Source organism: Muntiacus reevesi, chromosome 20 (assembly GCF_963930625.1).
Source record: "Muntiacus reevesi chromosome 20, mMunRee1.1, whole genome shotgun sequence".
Classification (NCBI taxonomy): domain Eukaryota; kingdom Metazoa; phylum Chordata; class Mammalia; order Artiodactyla; family Cervidae; genus Muntiacus; species Muntiacus reevesi.
Window position 1 is genome coordinate 30389147 of NC_089268.1, and position 19543 is coordinate 30408689.

General features: G+C 37.6%; 2 protein-coding genes across 2 annotated transcripts; both read left to right on the forward strand.

The window, feature by feature from the left end:
- The first annotated feature begins 2592 nt into the window (after positions 1-2592).
- On the forward strand, positions 2593-3525 carry LOC136151609 (putative olfactory receptor 2W6). Its single transcript, XM_065912867.1, has one exon. The coding sequence runs from the start codon at positions 2593-2595 to the stop codon at positions 3523-3525; it is 933 nt and encodes a 310-aa protein (XP_065768939.1).
- Positions 3526-10649: 7124 nt separating this feature from the next.
- LOC136151726 (putative olfactory receptor 2W6) lies at positions 10650-11582 on the forward strand. The gene has a single exon (XM_065913098.1). The coding sequence runs from the start codon at positions 10650-10652 to the stop codon at positions 11580-11582; it is 933 nt and encodes a 310-aa protein (XP_065769170.1).
- Positions 11583-19543: the final 7961 nt, after the last annotated feature.

Genomic DNA, 19543 nt, shown 5'->3' on the forward strand with positions numbered 1-19543 from the left:
TTCTCTTGAGAAGGTAGAACGTACTCTCTGTTGTTTTCGAAAAAAGGAAAAGTACTCGCTTTGGCAGCACATATACTAAAAAAAAAAAAAAAAAAAGCAGAAAAAAGGAAAATTAATTTCAAAAGTTAAGAAATCTAGAGCTACTTGCCTTCTGCAGTGAATGTAAGTAGTTTTTCAAATGTGCAACCCAACTTTGACTAATGATGAATAATTGACTACCTTCTCCTCTTGGCAGATGTAAATCCCCATATTTCACCTTGATTAACAACAGGAATATGAAAGAGAGAACAGGTCCAGTGTGGTCTGTTTGGAAAATATTGGTTATTCTTGCAACATAAATGCACAAAGAAAAAATTGTGAAAATGTAGAATTACATCAAGCAAAATGAGGCCACTCAGGTGCTGACATTTTTCCAGGAGTCATTGAATATTTCAACAATACAGTTATTTCATTCTTTACTGAATAGTAGAGTCAAAGTTAGCCAGAAGAGGTCAATGTCAATTTTAGTGTATCTAGTGTCAATATTAATTCAGGGTTTTTATTTCCCCACCAAAATGCATGGGCAGATAGATGCTAGCCAATGTGACCACCAGGGTCAGTTACTTCCTTTTGCTCTAATTCTGGTAAAACAGTCATACTCTACTCAAAATACATGATAGTTTTGTCTTAGCAAAAATTCAAAATCTAGCTGATTTTTAGCTTGGATGTCAATAAGCCACTTATTCCCTCTAAAGTGGACTATGCAATAATTGCCTGAGAGTTGATGTAATGGCCACGGGTTCTTGGAAGTAAGTTTTATTTTCTAGTGGAGATATTTAAGGGAAAACCAGAAATTTTCAATAGAGGGCTTATTGTTGTTTTTTATTACTTTGCTTTTAAGGGATTTGTTTAGATTTGATATCAAAAGTAAATGACTGCAACCATTTTGAAGATCTCTGAACTGATCATTCAGAACCACAAATTTTCATAACATTGCAAGTTAATGGTTAAAAAGACACAAGTAAGTTCTAGATAATTTACTTCTAATGAAGTCAACACATTGTATTAGGTGGCTGAATTCGTATACTCTTGTTATAAAATGGCATTAAAGTATGTGAACTGAGGGGCTTCTAGGGGCAAAAGCTTGCTATTTTAGGGGCTGTAAAGTGGATTTTTATTACTCTCAAGAAAGTAAATACTAGAAAGTATTACTCTCTAGAAAGTTGTCAGACTAGTGACTCAATTAGGGAGATCACTTTAACACTATTATCAGATTAATAATTATTTGCTTCACAGAAAAAGAATGGATATTAATGATAACCATGTCTAACACTTGCAATGTGAAAATTCTAACTCTTCTTAATTTGTCTTTAGGTCTCCAGTTCTGTGTATCCTGTTAGACTCTTGCTCTCTCAATGTATTTTTCAACTTGTCTTTTCTGTCTATTATCTCTCATGTATCCATATGTGTAACCATCATCTTTCTTTCAATTTCTTTGGTTTTCACACTATGCACATTAATGGCCTGTATATTTTATCTTCAGAGAATTTGGGATACGTCTCAAACCTGCTTTTGTATATGTTCAATTCTAATCTATATTATATATTTTTTAAGCATTGGGTGTTTTCATGACGTTGTATATTTCTTTCTGTATAACAAGTCAGCATGTTACATTTTTTATTTTGCACAATTTTATTTTGTGTGTTATTTCTCTATATAAAAATCAGTGTCTAGATGTTCACTTTACTCAGTTATTTTTTCACTGACTTTATTTTATTTTTTTTTCCCAGTGGGTTTTTTCATACATTGATATGAATCAGCCATAGAGTTACATGTATTCCCCATCCCGGTCCCCCATCCCACCTTCCTCTCCACCCGATTCCTCTGGGTCTTCCCAGCCCACCAGGCCCGAGCACTTGACTCATGCATCCCACCTGGGCTGGTGGTCTGTTTCACCACAGATAATATACATGCTGTTCTTTCGAAACATCCCACCCTCACCTTCTCCCCCAGAGTTCAAAAGTCTGTTCTGTACTTCTGCGTCTCTTCTTCTGCCCTGCATATAGGGCCATCGTTACCATCTTTCTAAATTCCATATATATGTGTTAGTATACTGTAATGTTCTTTATCTTTCTGGCTTCCTTCACTCTGTATAATGGGCTCAAGTTTCATCCATCTCATTAGAACTGATTCAAATGAATTCTTTTTAACAGCTGAGTAATATTCCATGGTGTATATGTACCACAGCTTCCTTATTCAATGCAATCCCTATCAAGTTACCAACAGTATTTTTCACAGAACTAGAACAAATAATTTCACAATTTATATGGAAATACAAAAAACCTTGAATAGCCAAAGTAATCTTGAGAAAGAAGAATGGAACTGGAGGAATCAACCTGCCTGACTTCAGACTCTACTACAAAGCCACAGTCATCAAGACAGTATGGTACTGGCACAAAGACAGAAATATAGATCAATGGAACAGAATAGAAAGCCCAGAGATAAATCCATGAACCTATGGACACCTTATCTTTTTCACTGACTTTAATATCTGATTTTCTTCCCACAGGAAGAAAATAGAAATGACCAAGAATGGTGACGAAAAATTAAGCAATGAAAGGAACAAATGCTAGCACTCCGGCCCGTTTCATCTTACTGGGCTTCTCAGACCAGCCCCACCTGGAGATGGTTCTCCTTCTCGTCGTCTCTATCATATACATTCTGACACTGATGGGGAACACAGCGATCATACTGGTCTCATACTTTAACCCCAAACTCCACACGCCCATGTATTTCTTCCTCTCCAATCTCTCCTTCCTGGACCTCTGTTTCACCACCAGTGTTGTCCCACAAATGCTTTGGAATCTCAAGGGGCCTGACAAGACCATTAGCTACACTGGTTGTATGATCCAGCTGTATGTTGCTTTGGGGCTGGGCTCCACAGAGTGCATCCTGCTGACTGTTATGGCCTATGACCGCTTCAGTGCTATCTGTCGACCTCTCCACTATGGAGTCATCATGCACCCAAAGCTTCTCCGGCAACTAGCAGCTCTGGCTTGGATCAGTGGTTTTGTGGGGTCCACGGTTCAGACCATCCTTGTTTTCCAGTTGCCTATCTGCAGCCATCATATGGTGGATGATTTCATGTGCGAGGAGCCTGCCCTGATTAAGATTGCCTGTGTGAACACAACCTTCCTGGAAAATGAGCTCTCCATAGCTTCTGTTCTCTATGTGGTGATACCTCTGGGGCTTATTCTGGTCTCCTATGGCTGCATTGTTAGGACTGTGCTGAGGATAAAATCCGCTGAAGGCAGGAGGAAAGCATTTGGGACTTGTGGGTCCCACCTAATCGTTGTGGTTTTGTTTTTTGGGACTCTAACTTCCATTTACATTCAACCCAAGAGCAAATACACCCAGAATTACAGTAAATTCCTCACCCTCTTCTACACTGTAGTGACACCCTCACTTAATCCTTTGATCTACACCTTGAGAAACAAAGAAGCTAAGTGGGCGCTACAAAGGTTGCTGGGAAGAGGCTCAAGTTAGGGAGAAATGTGAAATATCCTCATGCAATCCCTCAGGTATTAAGGATTTTTAGCATCATTTAGGTTTGGTTTTTCCTTTTGTTTGTAAAGATCACAGCTAAATCTCCTGAATAAAATGGTATGAAATTTTCTTTAAATGACATCCTGAAGTTGCCTATTCTATATCCTTCTCATATTCCTTTCCAGAAATGTTATGTCTCTTTTTTCTTTTGGCTGTTTTCTGAAGATTCTATGAATGAATGAATAAATAAATAAATAAATATTTATAGTGGTGAATATGTATACATATTATAATTTTACAAACCTGGAGTTATTTTTCTAGGGATTAACTAATGGCAGGGCGGATATGTTCATCATAGATCTATTTTCTCATCACAGAGAAATCACCTGCCTCATAGAGATAGAACTTTCTTCAGAACTTTCTATTGTTTTCCAGATCTTTCATTCAATAGTTCCACAGACCATAACTGTTCTCTCCATTGTTTACAAACAAGCATAAAAGTCCACTGGAAAACCTACAATTACCTAACAGTTTTTCTTTCAGTGGGATTCTTGATTCTTGTTCATTTACTAGAGGCATCTGGGACTAAGTAAATCCAGTGATATTTCTGATCTCTCCCACTCACAGAGAAAGGTTTGAAGAGATAGGAGCCATGAGACAGAGTATTTCTCATTTATACATCTCTTGTCCTCACATAATGGCTCTTAATCTCTTTTGATCAATTCTTTACCTCTCTATCTGGAATCTAAGCAAATATGTATTAGAATTTTAAACATTGTCATTTAATCTAAATATCTATATTTGTCACAACATGTAGATTTCTTTACCAAGACAAGTATTTGGCCTCCTATATGTTATTCCCTTTTATGGATATCATAACTTTATAAAATAATTCTCTTTGTATTTAATATAAAGTTTTATCTATTCTAATAACATACTTTATAATCTTGGTAATATGTTCAGTTTAAAAATGTTGACCTTAATTTACACATATCCACATAGCTATTTTTTTATAAAATATTATCATTAGTTTATTGGCTTTAATTCTAGAGCCTGCTTAAATATACTTGCAACATGCTTTGGTTTTATAAATGGAGTCTGCTGTTTTCTTAAATAGGGATTTCCCTGGTGGTCCAGTGGTTAAGACTGCATGCTTCCAAAGCAGGAGGCATGGTTTGATCCCTTATTGGGGAACTAGTTTCCCAAATGTTGTGTGCTGCTGCCAAAAAATTAATTCTTTTAATAGAGATTAAATCCTAGGAATCATTTTAACAACAATAAATAATTCTATCTGGATATATTAATTTGAATAAATTAGTAAAGAATAGCAACTATATTAGATAAGAAAATAAATGATCTAGTTAGGAGGCATTGATAAGGTTAACAAGTGGCGTCTAAGTGAACTTTCTATATCTCTGTTCATAAATAAAATTTTATTGACATTAATGATTAAAACCGGTTAGAGTCAAATCAAATTGCTTCACTGATTGATTAGGACAGGCAAATGCTTACTAAGCAATAAGATTACCCAAATCATTTAAAATCTTATAATTTTAATTATACAATAAAATTTTAAAAGCTATTGAAAATGATATCCTTATGCCCACACTAGGATAGAACATTAATACTTTCCATATATTCCTTTTGTATGTAGTAGAGTAATTTAAAAAATAAGACAAGTCTTTAAGAAGATGCTGTGTAAAAATAGAGAAAAGACATACCACGTGAATACTAGCCAATAAAGAAGACTGGTTTGATCTTACTGGTGTCAAACAGGGTAGCCTTTAAGGGAAGAACAATTATTAGGAAGAAGGGGAGACATTGCATAATGTAAACTATTTAGTTAACTTGAAAGCTAGAATAATCTTTAATTAAAATACTTTCTATCAAATAGCTTTAAAATATAAAGCAAAACCTAACATGTAAGAAAGGAAATAGGCAAATTCACAGCGAGAATTGAATGGATAGCTGGTAGAAAAGATATACAAACATAAATGAATCAGGATATAGAAAGTATAAACAGCACAGCAAAAATTACAAAATTAATGTAGTGAAAACACTGAAGGCATGAAGACATACAAAATTTTTCAGGCACACACAGGACATTTATAAAACATTGACATATATTGAATAATAAATGAATACATTTCATAATTTTAAAAGCGTATGAGCATTTTGTCTAAAAAAAAACCAAATGAGGCCAGAAGTCAGTAACACGGTGAACAAGGTATTAGTGCTCTTAACATGTAAAAATTTCAAATATGGAAAATAGATATAGAATAATTTAAAATAAACCCATGTATGTTAACAAGCACTTTAAAATTATCAATATCATGCCAATTTTGTTTCATCTGTTTAGTCAACTAAACTTTCCTGCCTAATGTCTCCTTTTCCCTCTGCACGGGTTTGCCCTGACAAGTTCTGAAACTGTGCTTATCAAGCTAGAGGCACAGGGGAACATCACAAGGTGGAAAGCAGGGACTCAGCTCAACCAAATTCCCACTGCAAGGTCTCAGACGGGAACAGGCTGAAGCTCAGGAAACACAGAATCTTTACATATAAATTAACTGCCACTCAACAGTGGACATTTTAATTACTAATGTGAGAATACTTTATTACTAAAAGTGGACACTTTTACCATTTGTAAATGACCATAAATGTTATAGCACACTCTGAAGCTATAAACCAGGACCGAGAAAAGAACTGCTACATGCTACAGGCAAGATGAATAAAGAAATAAAAATATTGTTGTGTTTTAACCACACCCCATGAGTAGTCTCACCGTTAATCTATCAATGGGTAAACATGGACTGAGTTTTGCTAGGTGCCAGGTACTCTGCCAAGTATGTTACATGCGGTAACTCACTTAACACCTACCACCCTAGGACCTGACTGTTATTCCACTCACTATTGATTTGAAAAATTTACCTTCTAGAAGTTCAACAACTTGCCCAAGGAATTAGAATCTAAGTTGATCTGAATCTGGACTCGATGATCTTATCTGAGATGAAATACTCTCCTAGGTATCATAGGAAGTCCAACTTCCTTAGCATAATATGTATCAGTTCCTTTGTGATATGGTACTTTTTTAAATCTTTCAAGTGTATTTCTTGTCATTTTCTGTTACACTGTCGCTCCCCTAGATAAAATAGTTTAATTCCCTAAAAGATCTCTGTTTCTCATACTTTCATTAATTAGAACATGAAAGACATATTTGTGAAAGGTGAGATTTAAGTTGGACTTTGAGAAGTATATGGTGTAATTTCCATAAATTTAATGAAAGGAAAAAATATTAAAAAAGAGCTGGGTGTTTACTATTGAACATAAGATGAATGTCATGAAAAACAGGAGTAAGAATATGGAGAATCGAATTTTGTGCTATTTAGACTTTTACTTGATGTTAAAAAAGAAACAATATGTAAAAAAATATCAATAACCTCACACATGCAGATGACACGACCCTTATGGCATAAAGCAAAGAAGAACTAAAGAGCCTCTTGACAAAAGTGAAATGGGAGAGTGAAAAATTTGGCTGAAGTAAGATCATGGCATCCGGCCCATCACTTCATAGCAAATAGGTGGGGAAACAATGGAAACAGTGACAGACTTTATTTTCTTGGGCTCCAAATCATTACGGACAGTGACTGCAATCATGAAAATAAAAGATGCTTGCTCCTTGCAAGAAAATCTATGACCAACCTAGACAACATGTTAAAAACCAGAGACATTACTTTGCTGACAAAGGTCTGTCTAGTCAAGCTCTGGCATTTCCAGTAGTCATGCATGGATGTGAGAGTTGGACTATAAGGAAAGCTGAGTGCAGAAGAATTGATGCTTTTGAACTGTGGTGTTGGAGAAGACTCTTGAGAGTCCCTTGGACTGCAAGGAGATCAAACCAGTCAATCCTAAAGGAAATCAGTCCTCAATATTCATTGGAAGGACTGATGCTGACGTGGAAACTCTGGATACTTTGGCCACCTGATGAGAAGAAATGACTCTTGGAAAATACCCTGATACTGGGAAAGATGGAAGGCAGGAGGAGAAGCAGACGACAGAGGTTGAGATGGTTGGTGAGCCGATTCGATGACCATGAGTTTGAGCAGGCTCTGCGTGTTTGTGATGGAAGGGAGGCCTGGTGTGCTGCAGTCCATGACCTGCAAAGAGTCAGATACAACTGAGCGACCAAACTGAGCTGAACTGAACTGAAAAAGGAAACAAAAGGCCCCAAATGGAGTCAGCTGTTCTGAGATCACTTCAGCAAACCAAGACCAAGTACCTAATTTAAATACACCACCCCCAAGCGATGTAGTCATAATCAGTCTGCAATTTTCTAGTCAGCACCAGTGAGGTAACCTGACACATAGACCCAGACCTTTCCTCACACACAAGTGACCTATGCCTGAAACAATCACCTCTTTCCCCTTTGGCATATAAATTCCTCCTGCTTTGTTCCACTCTTCTCTACTTGATAAATGGGATGCTGTCTAATTCATGACTCATTCGATGAAACCAATTAGATCTTCAAATTTACTAGGTTGAATTTTTGATAGACAACTTCAGTATACGAATTTTATATTCAGATATATGCATGTATTATTCTACACATATACTTATATCCATTGTAAAAGTAAACTGCACCCAGTGGATCATTTCACAGAAAGCAGGAGGTACACCATGTGTTTTAAAAGCAACTATTAAAAAGATGCCAATTCTTCAAGAAGTAATAACAATGCTATGTGTGTAGCATCAATCTTTATTTTTAGCTACTTCTAAGAAGAGTTCATGAATTTAAAACAGTCTCTCCCCTTTTACACTAGATATTAGACTCCACTTCTGCAAGATTTCCTCTTACCCAGAAGCCTATAGATCTATTCTTGGATCTTCATGAATTGTGTGTAAACTTCAAGCAGATATATACAGATATATGCATGTCTCCATATTATGTTCAAAAGAGTTTAATTAATAAAAATTTTAATGAATTAATTTGAAAATAAATCTTTTAAGATACTGTCTAAATAACATTGACAATTTTGCACATGTGTGTTTAGAAGGTGGTGCGCAATTTTCTTTCAGCAGCAACAGAAGCACAGTTTCCATGACTCTGCTCTCTCCGGGGAATGATTCCTCTCTATTATAATGATGGGAAGTTGCCTGGGAAGAACTCCAGAGGTGTGTGCAGAGTAAGCAAGCTAACCACCATCCATCTGAAGAGACTTGAACCATGAGATCACAGGAAAAAGGGAGACAACAAACTGCACACGTGAGGTTCTTCCACTGTTTGTCCTAGATCTGTGATCATGATTGAACTTCTCATCAAAATCCCAAGAATCTCTACAGCTGGATTGCCATTCCTTCTGGAAAGTAGAACTTTGCTGTTTGGGTGGGGAAAAAAAGAAAATCAATTTTAAAATTTGAGGAAATCCAGAGTTACTTGCCTTTAGCAGCGAACAAAAGCAGTTTTTCATGTATAAACTGACGCTTATTCTTAATTATGGAATACTTCCGAGCTTCATCTCTCTGCAGATATAAACCCTTTTATCCCCATCTTGATTAAAAACAGAAAGGGAGCGAGAGCAGTTTCAGTGTGGTGTCTGGTTGGAAATGGTTGGTTTTTCTTGTAAGATAAATACACAAGAAAATAGTGTTACATTGTAGAGTTACATCAAGCAAAGTGAGGCCACTCACCTGCTGTCTTTTCCCCAGGAGATGTTGGATCTTTCAAAAGCACAGTTGTTTTACACTTTACTGAATACAGAGGAAATTTAGCCAGGTAAGGTCAATGTCAATTTTGGTGCATCACAACACTCGGGCTTTTAATTTTACCACCAAAATGCGTGGACAGATAGAAAAATGCTAACCAGTGTGACCACCAAGATCAGTTTCTTTCTTTTGCTATAGTTCTGGAAATAATTATCATCCTCTATGCAAAACACATGAGAGTTTTGTCTTGGCCAAAATTTAAAATGCAACTGATTATTACTATGGATGTCAAAGAAAATGAGCCACTTATTTTCTTCATGCTGGACTGTGCAATAATTGCCTGAGGTGCTATAAGGTGAGGAATTCTTAGAAGTAAGTTTAATTTTCTTGTTAGAATACTTAAGGGGAGATCAGTAATTCTCATTAAATGGTTTTGTTGTTTATTCAGTTGTTTTTAAGCAACTTGTTTAGATTTGATCTCCAAGATAAATGACTGTACCTGTTTTGAAGACTTCAAAATTGACCATTCAGAAGTATAAATTTTCATACTTGTGCTTCTTAATCTTTGCAAGTTAATAGTGTAAAGACACTGATAAATTCAACATAACTTACTTGAGGAAAGGTCACTGGATTGCATTAGTGGCTGAATTCATGTACTCTTGTAACAAAACTACATTAAAGCATGTGAACTATTCATGTCATATAGGGTAGAGCTTGCTTATTGGGGATTGTAAATAGAATTTCCTGGAGAGAATATTCACAAAATAGCAGAACTGTGACTCAAAAGGGGAGATTCAGAAGTTTCCCCCCACACTTACTAGATCAGTATTTATTTGCTTCACAGAAAAACAATGAATGCTAATGTAATTATCTCTAACACTTTATTTTTGAAAATTCTAACAATTCCTATTTTGTTCCATGCTTTGAATTTTTTTGTTGAATTCTCTATGCCTTGTTTCTCAGACTATTGTTCACCCAGTGTATTTCTCAATCTTTTTCTTTTATATCTGTCATCTATCATGTATGTATATGTGTAACAGTCATCTTACTTTCCATTTCTTTGGTTTTTCACACTATGCCCATTGATGGTCTGTGTATTTTGTCTTCAGAGAATTTGGGATACTTCTCACACCTGTTCTGGGTTATTCTCTAAAGTCTATTCTATGTTTATATATTTCCTTGCAATGATTTTGTTTTTTTTCAGACTCTGTGTGTCTCTTTGTAACAAGACAAGCTATTATACTATTTATTTGCATAATTTTATTCTGCTATTTCTCTATATTAAAAAAAAAAACAGTGTCAAAGGGCTCATTTGACTTAGGGCTCATAACTTAGTTTGTTATATTTTTTTGTTAGGATATCTGACTTTCTTTCCCACAGGAAGAATATAAGAATGACCTGGAATGGTGACTAACAATTAAGCAATGAAAAGAACAAATGCTAGTGCTCCGGCAGGTTTCATCTTACTGGGCTTTTCTGACCAACCCCACCTGGAGATGGTTCTCTTTCTCGTCGTCTCTATCATATACATTCTGATACTGATGGGGAACACAGCGATCATACTGGTCTCATACTTTAGCCCCAAACTCCACACGCCCATGTATTTCTTCCTCTCCAATCTCTCCTTCCTGGACCTCTGTTTCACCACCAGTATTGTCCCACAGATGCTTTGGAATCTCAAGGGGCCTGACAAGACCATTAGCTACACTGGTTGTATGATCCAGCTGTATGTTGCTTTAGGCCTGGGCTCTACGGAGTGTGTCCTGCTGACTGTTATGGCCTATGACCGCTTCAATGCTATCTGTCGACCCCTCCACTATGGAGTCATCATGCACCCAAAGCTTCTCCAGCAGCTAGCAGCTCTGGCCTGGATCAGTGGTTTTGCTGAGTCCACAGTTCAGACCATCCTTATTTTCCAGTTGCCTCTCTGCAGCCATCACATGGTGGATGATCTCATGTGCCAGGAGCCTGCCCTGATTAAGATTGCCTGTGTGAACACAACCTTCCTGGAAAATGAGCTCTCCATAGCTCTTGTTCTCTATGTGGTGTTACCTCTGGGGCTTATTCTGGTCTCCTATGGCTGCATTGTTAGGACTGTGCTGAGGATAAAATCCGCTGAAGGCAGGAGGAAAGCATTTGGGACTTGTGGGTCCCACCTAATTGTTGTGGTGTTGTTTTTTGGGACAATAATTTCTGTCTACATCCAACCCAAAAGCAAATACACAGGGAATTACAGTAAATTCCTCACCCTCTTCTACACTGTAGTGACACCCTCACTTAATCCTTTGATCTATACCTTGAGAAATAAAGAGTTTAAGTGGGCACTAAGCAGGTTAGTGGGAAGAGATTCAAGCTAAGGAGAAATGTGAACTATCCTCACGGAGTCCCTCAGATGTTGGGAACTTTTAACATCATTTCCTTCTTGTTTCTCCTTGCACTTATGAGGATCATAGCTAAACCTCCCAAATAATATGGTGTGAAATTTTCTTTCAATGACATGCTGAAGTTACCAATTCTAAATTCTTCTTATTCTCTTCTCAGAAATATTGTGTCTCTTTTTTCCAGCTATTTTGTAAAGATTCTATTAATAAATAAATATTTATATTATGTGCATGAGGCTCTTTAGTTCTTCTTCACTTTCTGCCATAAGGGCAGTGTCATCTGCATATCTGTGGTTACTGATATTTCTTCTGGCATTCTTGATTCCAGCTTGTGCTTCCTCCAGCCCAGAAGACTATTGGTACCAAGTCAGGCTTTGCAGAGTAAAGAGAAGGCATACAAACTTAAAATTTTGCTCCTCAGAGGAGACACTTGTCCTTACTGTGTGAGCTGCCGTGTGAGTCAGCCATCACGTTGAGTTCCAACGCAGTAGATGGATTGTTGTTTGTTGCTGAGTCGTGTGGGACTCTTTGTGACCCCATGGACTGTGCCCACCAGGCTCCTCTGTCTATGGGATTTCCAGAGTAAGACACTAAAGTGGGTTGCCATTCCCTCCTCCAGGGGATCTTCCTGAACCAGGAATCAAATCCATGTCTCTCTCTCTTTTTTTTAAATTTATTTTTATTAGTCGGAGGCTAATTACTTCACAACATTGCCGTGGGTTTTGTCATACATTGACATGAATAAGCCATGGATTTACATGTATTCCCCATCCTGATCCTCCCTCCCATCTCCCTCCACCCGATTCCTCTGGGTCTTCCCAGTGCACCAGGCCTGAGAACTTGTCTCATGCATCCCACCTAGGCTAGGGTTCTGTTTCACTATAGAAAATATACATACTGTTCTCTCAAAACATCCCACCCTCGCCTTCTCCCTCAGAGTCCAAAAGTCTGTTCTGTACATCTGTGTCTCTTTTTCTGTTTTGCATATAGGGTTATCATTACCATCTTTCTAAATTCCATATATATGTGTTAGTATGCTGTAATGTTCTTTATCTTTCTGGCTTACTTCACTCTGTATAATGGGCTCCAGTTTCATCCATGTCATAAGAACTGATTCAAATGAATTCTTTTTAACAGCTGAGTAATATTCCATGGTGTATATGCACCACAGCTTTCTTATCCATTTGTCTGCTGATGGGCATCTAGGTTGCTTCCATGTCCTGGCTATTATAAACAGTGCTGTGATGAACATTGGGGTGCATGTGTCTCTTTCAGATCTGGATTCCTCAGTGTGTATGCCCAGAAGTGGGATTGCTGGGTCATATGGCAGTTCTATTCCCAGGTTTTTAAGAAATTGCCACACTGTTCTCCATAGTGGCTGTACTAGTTTGCATTCCCACCAGCAGTGTAAGAGGGTTCCCTTTTCTCCACACCCTCTCCAGCATTTATTGCTTGTAGGCTTTTGGATAGCAGCCATCCTGACTGGCATGTAATGGTACCTCATTGTGGTTTTAATTTGCATTTCTCCGATAATGAGTGATGTTGATCATCTTTTCATGTGTTTGTTAGCCATCTGTATGCCTTCTTTGGAGAAATGTCTAGAGCTAATCAATGTTGTTGCAGGATATGAAATTAGTAAACTAGTAAAACTAGTAAAGTTGCAGGATATAAAATTAACTCACAGAAATCCCTTGCATTCCTATACACTAATAATGAAAAAACAGAAAGAGAAATTAAGGAAACAATACCATTCACCATTGCAACAAAAAGAATAAAATACTTATGAGTACATCTACCTAAAGAAACAAAAGACCTATACACAGAAACCTATAAAACACTGATGAAAGAAATCAAAGAGGACACAAACAGATGGAAAAACATACCGTGTTCATGGATTGGAAGAATCAATATTGTCAAAATGGCTATTCTACCCAAAGCAATCTATAGATTCAATGCAATCCCTATTAAGCTACCAACGGTATTTTTCACAGAACTAGAATAAATAATTTCACAATTTGTATGGAAATGCAAAAAACCTCGAATAGCCAAAGTAATCTTGAAAAAGAAGAATGGAACTGGAGGAATCAACCTGCTTGACTTCAGACTACTACAAAGTCACAGTCAATGAAGACAGTATGGTACTGGCACAAAGACAGAAATATAGATCAATGGAACAGAATAGAAAGCCCAGAGATAAATCCATGAACCTATGGACACCTTATCTTCAACAAAGAAGGCAAGGATATACAATGGGAAAAAGACAATCTCTTTAACAAGTGGTGCTGGGAAAACTGGTCAACCACTTGTAAAAGAATGAAACTAGAACACTTTCTACCACCATACACAAAAATAAACTCCAAGTGGATTAAAGATCTAAATGTAAGACCAGAAACTATAAAACTCCTAGAGGAGAACATAGGCAAAACACTCTCCGACATAAATCACAGCAGGATCCTCTATGACCCACCTCCCAGAATATTGGAAATAAAAGCACAACTAAACAAATTGGACCCAATGAAACTTAAAAGCTTTTGCACAACAAAAGAAACTATAAGTAACGTGAAAAGACAGCTCTCAGATTGGGAGAAAATAATAGCCAATGAAGCAACAGACAAAGGATTCATGTCAAAAATATACAAGCAACTCCTGCAGCTCAATTCCAGAAAAATAAATGACCCAATCAAAAATTGGGCCAAAGAACTAAACCCATGTCTTTTTTATTGGCAGGTGGATTCTTTACCACTGAGCCCCACCAGGGAAGTCCTTGAGCACTTGCTCTTTCTGTAGACAATGATTGAAATTAAACTTTCTTTGTATGTCAATAAAGCAGAAATGGATGTTTTTCTGGAACTCTCTTGCTTTTTTGATGATCCAGCGGATATTGGCAATTTGATCTCTGGTTCACGTATTGCTGAAGCCTGGTTGGAGAATTTTGAGCATCACTTTACTAGCTCGTGCGATGAGTGCCATTGTGTGGTAGTTTCAGGATTCTCTGGCGTTGCCTTTGTTTGGGATTGGAATGAAAACTGACCTTTTCCACTCCTGTGGCCAGTGCTGAGCTTTCCAAATTTGCTGACATATTGAGTGCAGCACTTTCACAGCATTATCTTTCAGGATTTGAAATAGTTCAACCAGAATTCCATCACCAACACTAGCTTTGTTTGTAGTGATCCTTCCTAAGGCCCACTTGACTTCACATTCCAGGATGTCACGCTTTAGGTGAGTGATCACACCACCATGATTATCTGGGTCATGAAGATCTTTTTTGTAGTGTTCTTCTGTGTATTCTTGCCAGCTCTTCTTAATATCTTCTGCTTCTGTTAGGTCTCTACCATTTCTGTCCTTATTGAGTCCATCTTTAATGAAATGTTCCCTTGGTATCTCTAATATTCTTGAAGAGATCTCTAGTCTTTCCCATTCTATTGTTTTCCTCTATTTCTTTACACTGATTGCTGAGGAAGGCTTCCTTATCTCTCCTTGCTATTCTTTGGAACTCTGCATTCAAATGGATATATCTTTCCTTTTCTCCTTTACTTATTGCTTCTCTTCTTTTCACAGCTATTTGTAAGGGCTCCTCAGACAGACATTTTGCTTTTCTGCATTTCTTTTTCTTGGGATGGTCTTGATTCCAGTCTCCTGTACAATGTCATGAACCTCTGTCCATAGTTCATCAGGCACTCTGTCTATCAGATCTAGTCCCTTAAATCTATTTCTCACTTCCACTGTATAGTAAGGGATTTGATTTAGGTCATACCTGAATGGTCTAATGCTTTCCCCACTTTCTTCAATATCAGTCTGAATTTGGCAATAAGGAGTTCATGATCTGAGCCACAGTCAGCTCCATGTCATGTTTTTGCTGACCGTATAGAGCATCTCCATCTTTGGCTGCAAAGAAGATAATCAATCGAATTTTGATGTTGACAATCTGGTGATGTCCATGTATAGAGGGTTCTCCTGTGCTGTTGGAAGAGGGTGTTTGCTATGACCAGTGTATTCTCTTGGCAGAACTCTATTAGCCTCTGCCCTGCTTCATTCTGTACTGCAAGGCCAAATTTGCCTGTTACTCCAGGTGTTTCTTGACTTCCTACTTTTGCATTCCAGTACCCTATAATGAAAAGGACATTTTTTGAGGTGTTAGTTCTAGAAGGACTTGTAGGTCTTCATAGAACCATTCAACTTCAGCTTCTTCAGCATTCCTGGTCAGGGTATAGACTTGGATTACCATGACATTGAATGGTTTGCCTTGGAAACAAACAGAGATCATTCTGTCGTTTTTGAGATTGCATCCAAGTACTGCACATCGGACTCTTTTGTTGACTATGATGGCTACTCCATTTCTTCATAGGGATTCCTGCCCACAGTAGTAGATATAATGGTCATCTGAGTTAAATTCACCCATTCCAGTCCATCTTAGTTCGCTGATTCCTAGAATGTCGATGTTCACTCTTGCCATCTCCTGTTTGACCACTTCCAATTTACCTTGATTATTGGACATAACAGTCCAGGTTCCTATGCAATATTGCTCTTTACAGCATCAAACCTTGCTTCTATCACCAGTCCCATCCACAACTGGGTGTTGTTTTTGCTTTGGCTCCATCCCTTCATTCTTTCTGGAGTTATTTCTCCACTCTTCTCCAGTGGCATATTGGGCACTTCCCGACCTAGGGTTTTCATCTTTCAGTGTCCTATCTTTTTGCCTTTTCATACTGTTCATGGGGTTCTCAAGGCAAGAATACTGAAGTGGTTTGCCATTCCGTTCTCCAGTGGACCACATTCTCTCAGAGCTCTCCGCCATGACCCGTCCTCCTTGGGTGGCCCCACAAAGCATGGCTTAGTTTCATTGAGTTAGACAAGGCTTAGGTCCATGTGATCAGATTGGCTAGTTGTCTGTAATCTTATCTAACATGAAAAACTCTCCTAGGGATCATAAGAAGTCCAACTATTAGTATGATATATATCTGTCCTTTTGTGATATGGTCCTTTTTAAAATGTTTCAAGTGTATTTCTTGTCATTTTCTATTATAGTCTTTCTCCCCTAGATATAATAGATACTTTAATTCCCTAAAAGATCTCTGTTTCTCATACTTTTATTAATTAGAACATGAAAGACACATTTGTGAAAGATGAGATTAAGTTGGACTTAAGAAGTATATGGTGTAATTTCCATAAATTTAATGAAAAGAAGAAATATTTGGAAACTGCTGGGTTTCTACTGATTGAACATAAGATGAATATAGTGAGAGACAGGAGTAAGAGTATGGAGAATCGAAATTCATGCTATTTAGACTTTTACTCAATGATACAACAGAAATTATATGTTAAAGAAATATTAATAACCTCAGATACACAGATGACACGACTGTTATGGCAGAAGATGAAGAAGAACTAAAGAGCCTCTTGATGAAGGTGAAAGAGTAGAGTGAAAAATTGGCTGAAAACTCAGCATTTCGGAAAACTAAGATCATGGCATCCGGTCCCATTTGTTCATGGCAAATAGGGGAGAAACAATGGAAACAGTGACAGACTCTATTTTCTGGGCTCCAAAATCACTATGGACGGTGGCTGCAGTCATGAAATTAAAAGATGCTTGCTGCTTGGAAGAAAGCCATGACCAGCCTAGGCAACAGGTTAAATAGCAGAAGTATTTCTTTGCTGACAAAGGTCATCTAGTCAAGCTCTGGCTTTTCCAGTAGTCATGTATGGATGTGAGAGTTGGACTATAAAGACAGGTGAGTGCAGAAGAATTTATGCTTTTGAACTGTGGTGTGGAGAAGACTCTTGAGAGTCCCTTGGACTGCAAGATGATCAAACTAGTCAATCCTAAAGGAAATCAGTCCTCAATATTCATTGGAAGGACCAATGCTGACGTGGAAACTCCGGATACTTTGGCCACCTGATGCGAAGAACTGACTCTTGGAAAAGACCCTGATTCTGGGAAAGATGGAAGGCAGGAGGAGAAGCAGACGACAGAGGTTGAGATGGTTGGTGAGCCGATTCGATGGACATGAGTTTGAGCAGGCTCTGCGTGTTTGTGATGGAAGGGAGGCCTGGTGTCCATGACCTGCAAAGAGTCAGACACAACTGAGCGACCAAACTGAGCTGAACTGAACTGAAAAAGGAAACAAAAGGTCCCAAATGGAGTCAGCTGTTCTGAGACCACTTCAGCAAACCAAGACCAAGTACCTAATTTAAATACACCATCTCCAAGCTATGCAGTCTTAATCAGTCTGCAGTTTTCTAGTCAGCACCAGTGAGGTAAGCTGACACATAGACCCAAACCATTCCTCACATGCAAGTGACCTATGCCTGAAACAATCACCTCTTTCCCCTTCGACATATAAATTCCTCCTGTTTTGTACAGCTCTTCTCTACTTGATAAATGGGATGCTGTCCAATTCATGACTCATTCGATGAAACCAATTAGATCTTCAAATTTACTAGTTTGAATTTTTGATAGACAACTTCAGTATATGAACTTTATTTTCAGATATATGCCTGTATTATTCTACACATATACTTATATCCATTGTAAAAGTAAACTGCACCCAGTGGATCATTTCACAGAAAGCAGGAGATACACCATGTGTTTTAAAAGCAAATATTTAAAAACTGTCAATTCTTCACGAAGTAATAACAATGCTATGTGTGTAGCATAAATCTTCTCTGATATAAAAACTTTATGTTTAGCCACTTCTCAGAAGAGTTCATGAATTTGCAATAGTCTCTCCCCTTTTACACTAGATACTAGACTCCACTTCTTCTGCAAGATTTCCTCTTACCCAGAAGCCTATAGATCTATTCGTGGATCTTCATGAATTGTGTGTAAACTTCAAGCAGATATATACAGATATATGCATGTCTCCATATTATGTTCAAAATTGAATATAACTAATAACAATTTTAATGAATTAATTTAAAAATAAATCTTTTAAGATACTGTCTATATAACATTGACAATTTTGCACATGTGTGTTTAGAAGGTGGTGTGCAATTGTCTTTCAGCAGCAACAGAAGCACATCTCCATGGCTCTGCTCTCTCCAGGGAATGTCTTCCTCTCTATTATAATGATGGGAATTTGCCTGGGAAGAACTCCAGAGGTGTGTGCAGAGTAAGCAAGCTAACCACCATCCATCTGAAGAGACTTGAACCATGAGATCACAGGAAAAAGGGAGACAACAAACTGCACACATGGGGTTCTTCCACTGCTTGTCCTAGATCTGTGATCATGATTGAACTTCTCAACAAAACCCAAGAATCTCCACAGTTGGATTGCAATTCCTTCTGGAAAGTAGAACTTTGCTGTTTGGGTGGGGGAACAAAAAGAAAATCAATTTTAAAATTTGAGGAAATCCAGAGCTACCTGCCTTTAGCAGCGAACAAAAGCAGTTTTTCATGTATAAATTGACATTTATTCTTAATTATGGAATACTTCCTTCATCTCTTTGCAGATATAAATCCTTTATCTTCATGTTGATTAAGAACAGAAACGTGAAAGGGAGCGAGAGCAGTTTCAGTGTGGTGTCTGGTTGGAAATGGTTGGTTTTTCTTGTAAGATAAATACATGAGAAAACATTCTTACATTGTAGAGTTACATCAAGCAAAGTGAGGTCACTCACCTGCTGTCTTTTCCCCAGGAGATGTTGGATCTTTAAAAGCACAGTTGTTTTACACTTTACTGAATATAGAGGAAATTTAGCCTGGTAAGGTCAATGTCAATTTTGGTGCATCATAACACCCGGGCTTTTAATTTTATCACCAAAATGCGTGGATAGAAGAATGCTAACCAGTGTGACCACCAAGATCAGTTTCTTTCTTTTGCTATAGTTCTGGAAATAATTATCATCCTCTATGCAAAACACATGAGAGTTTTGTCTTGGCCAAAATTTAAAATGCAACTGATTATTTCTATGGATGCCAAAGAAAATGAGCCACTTAT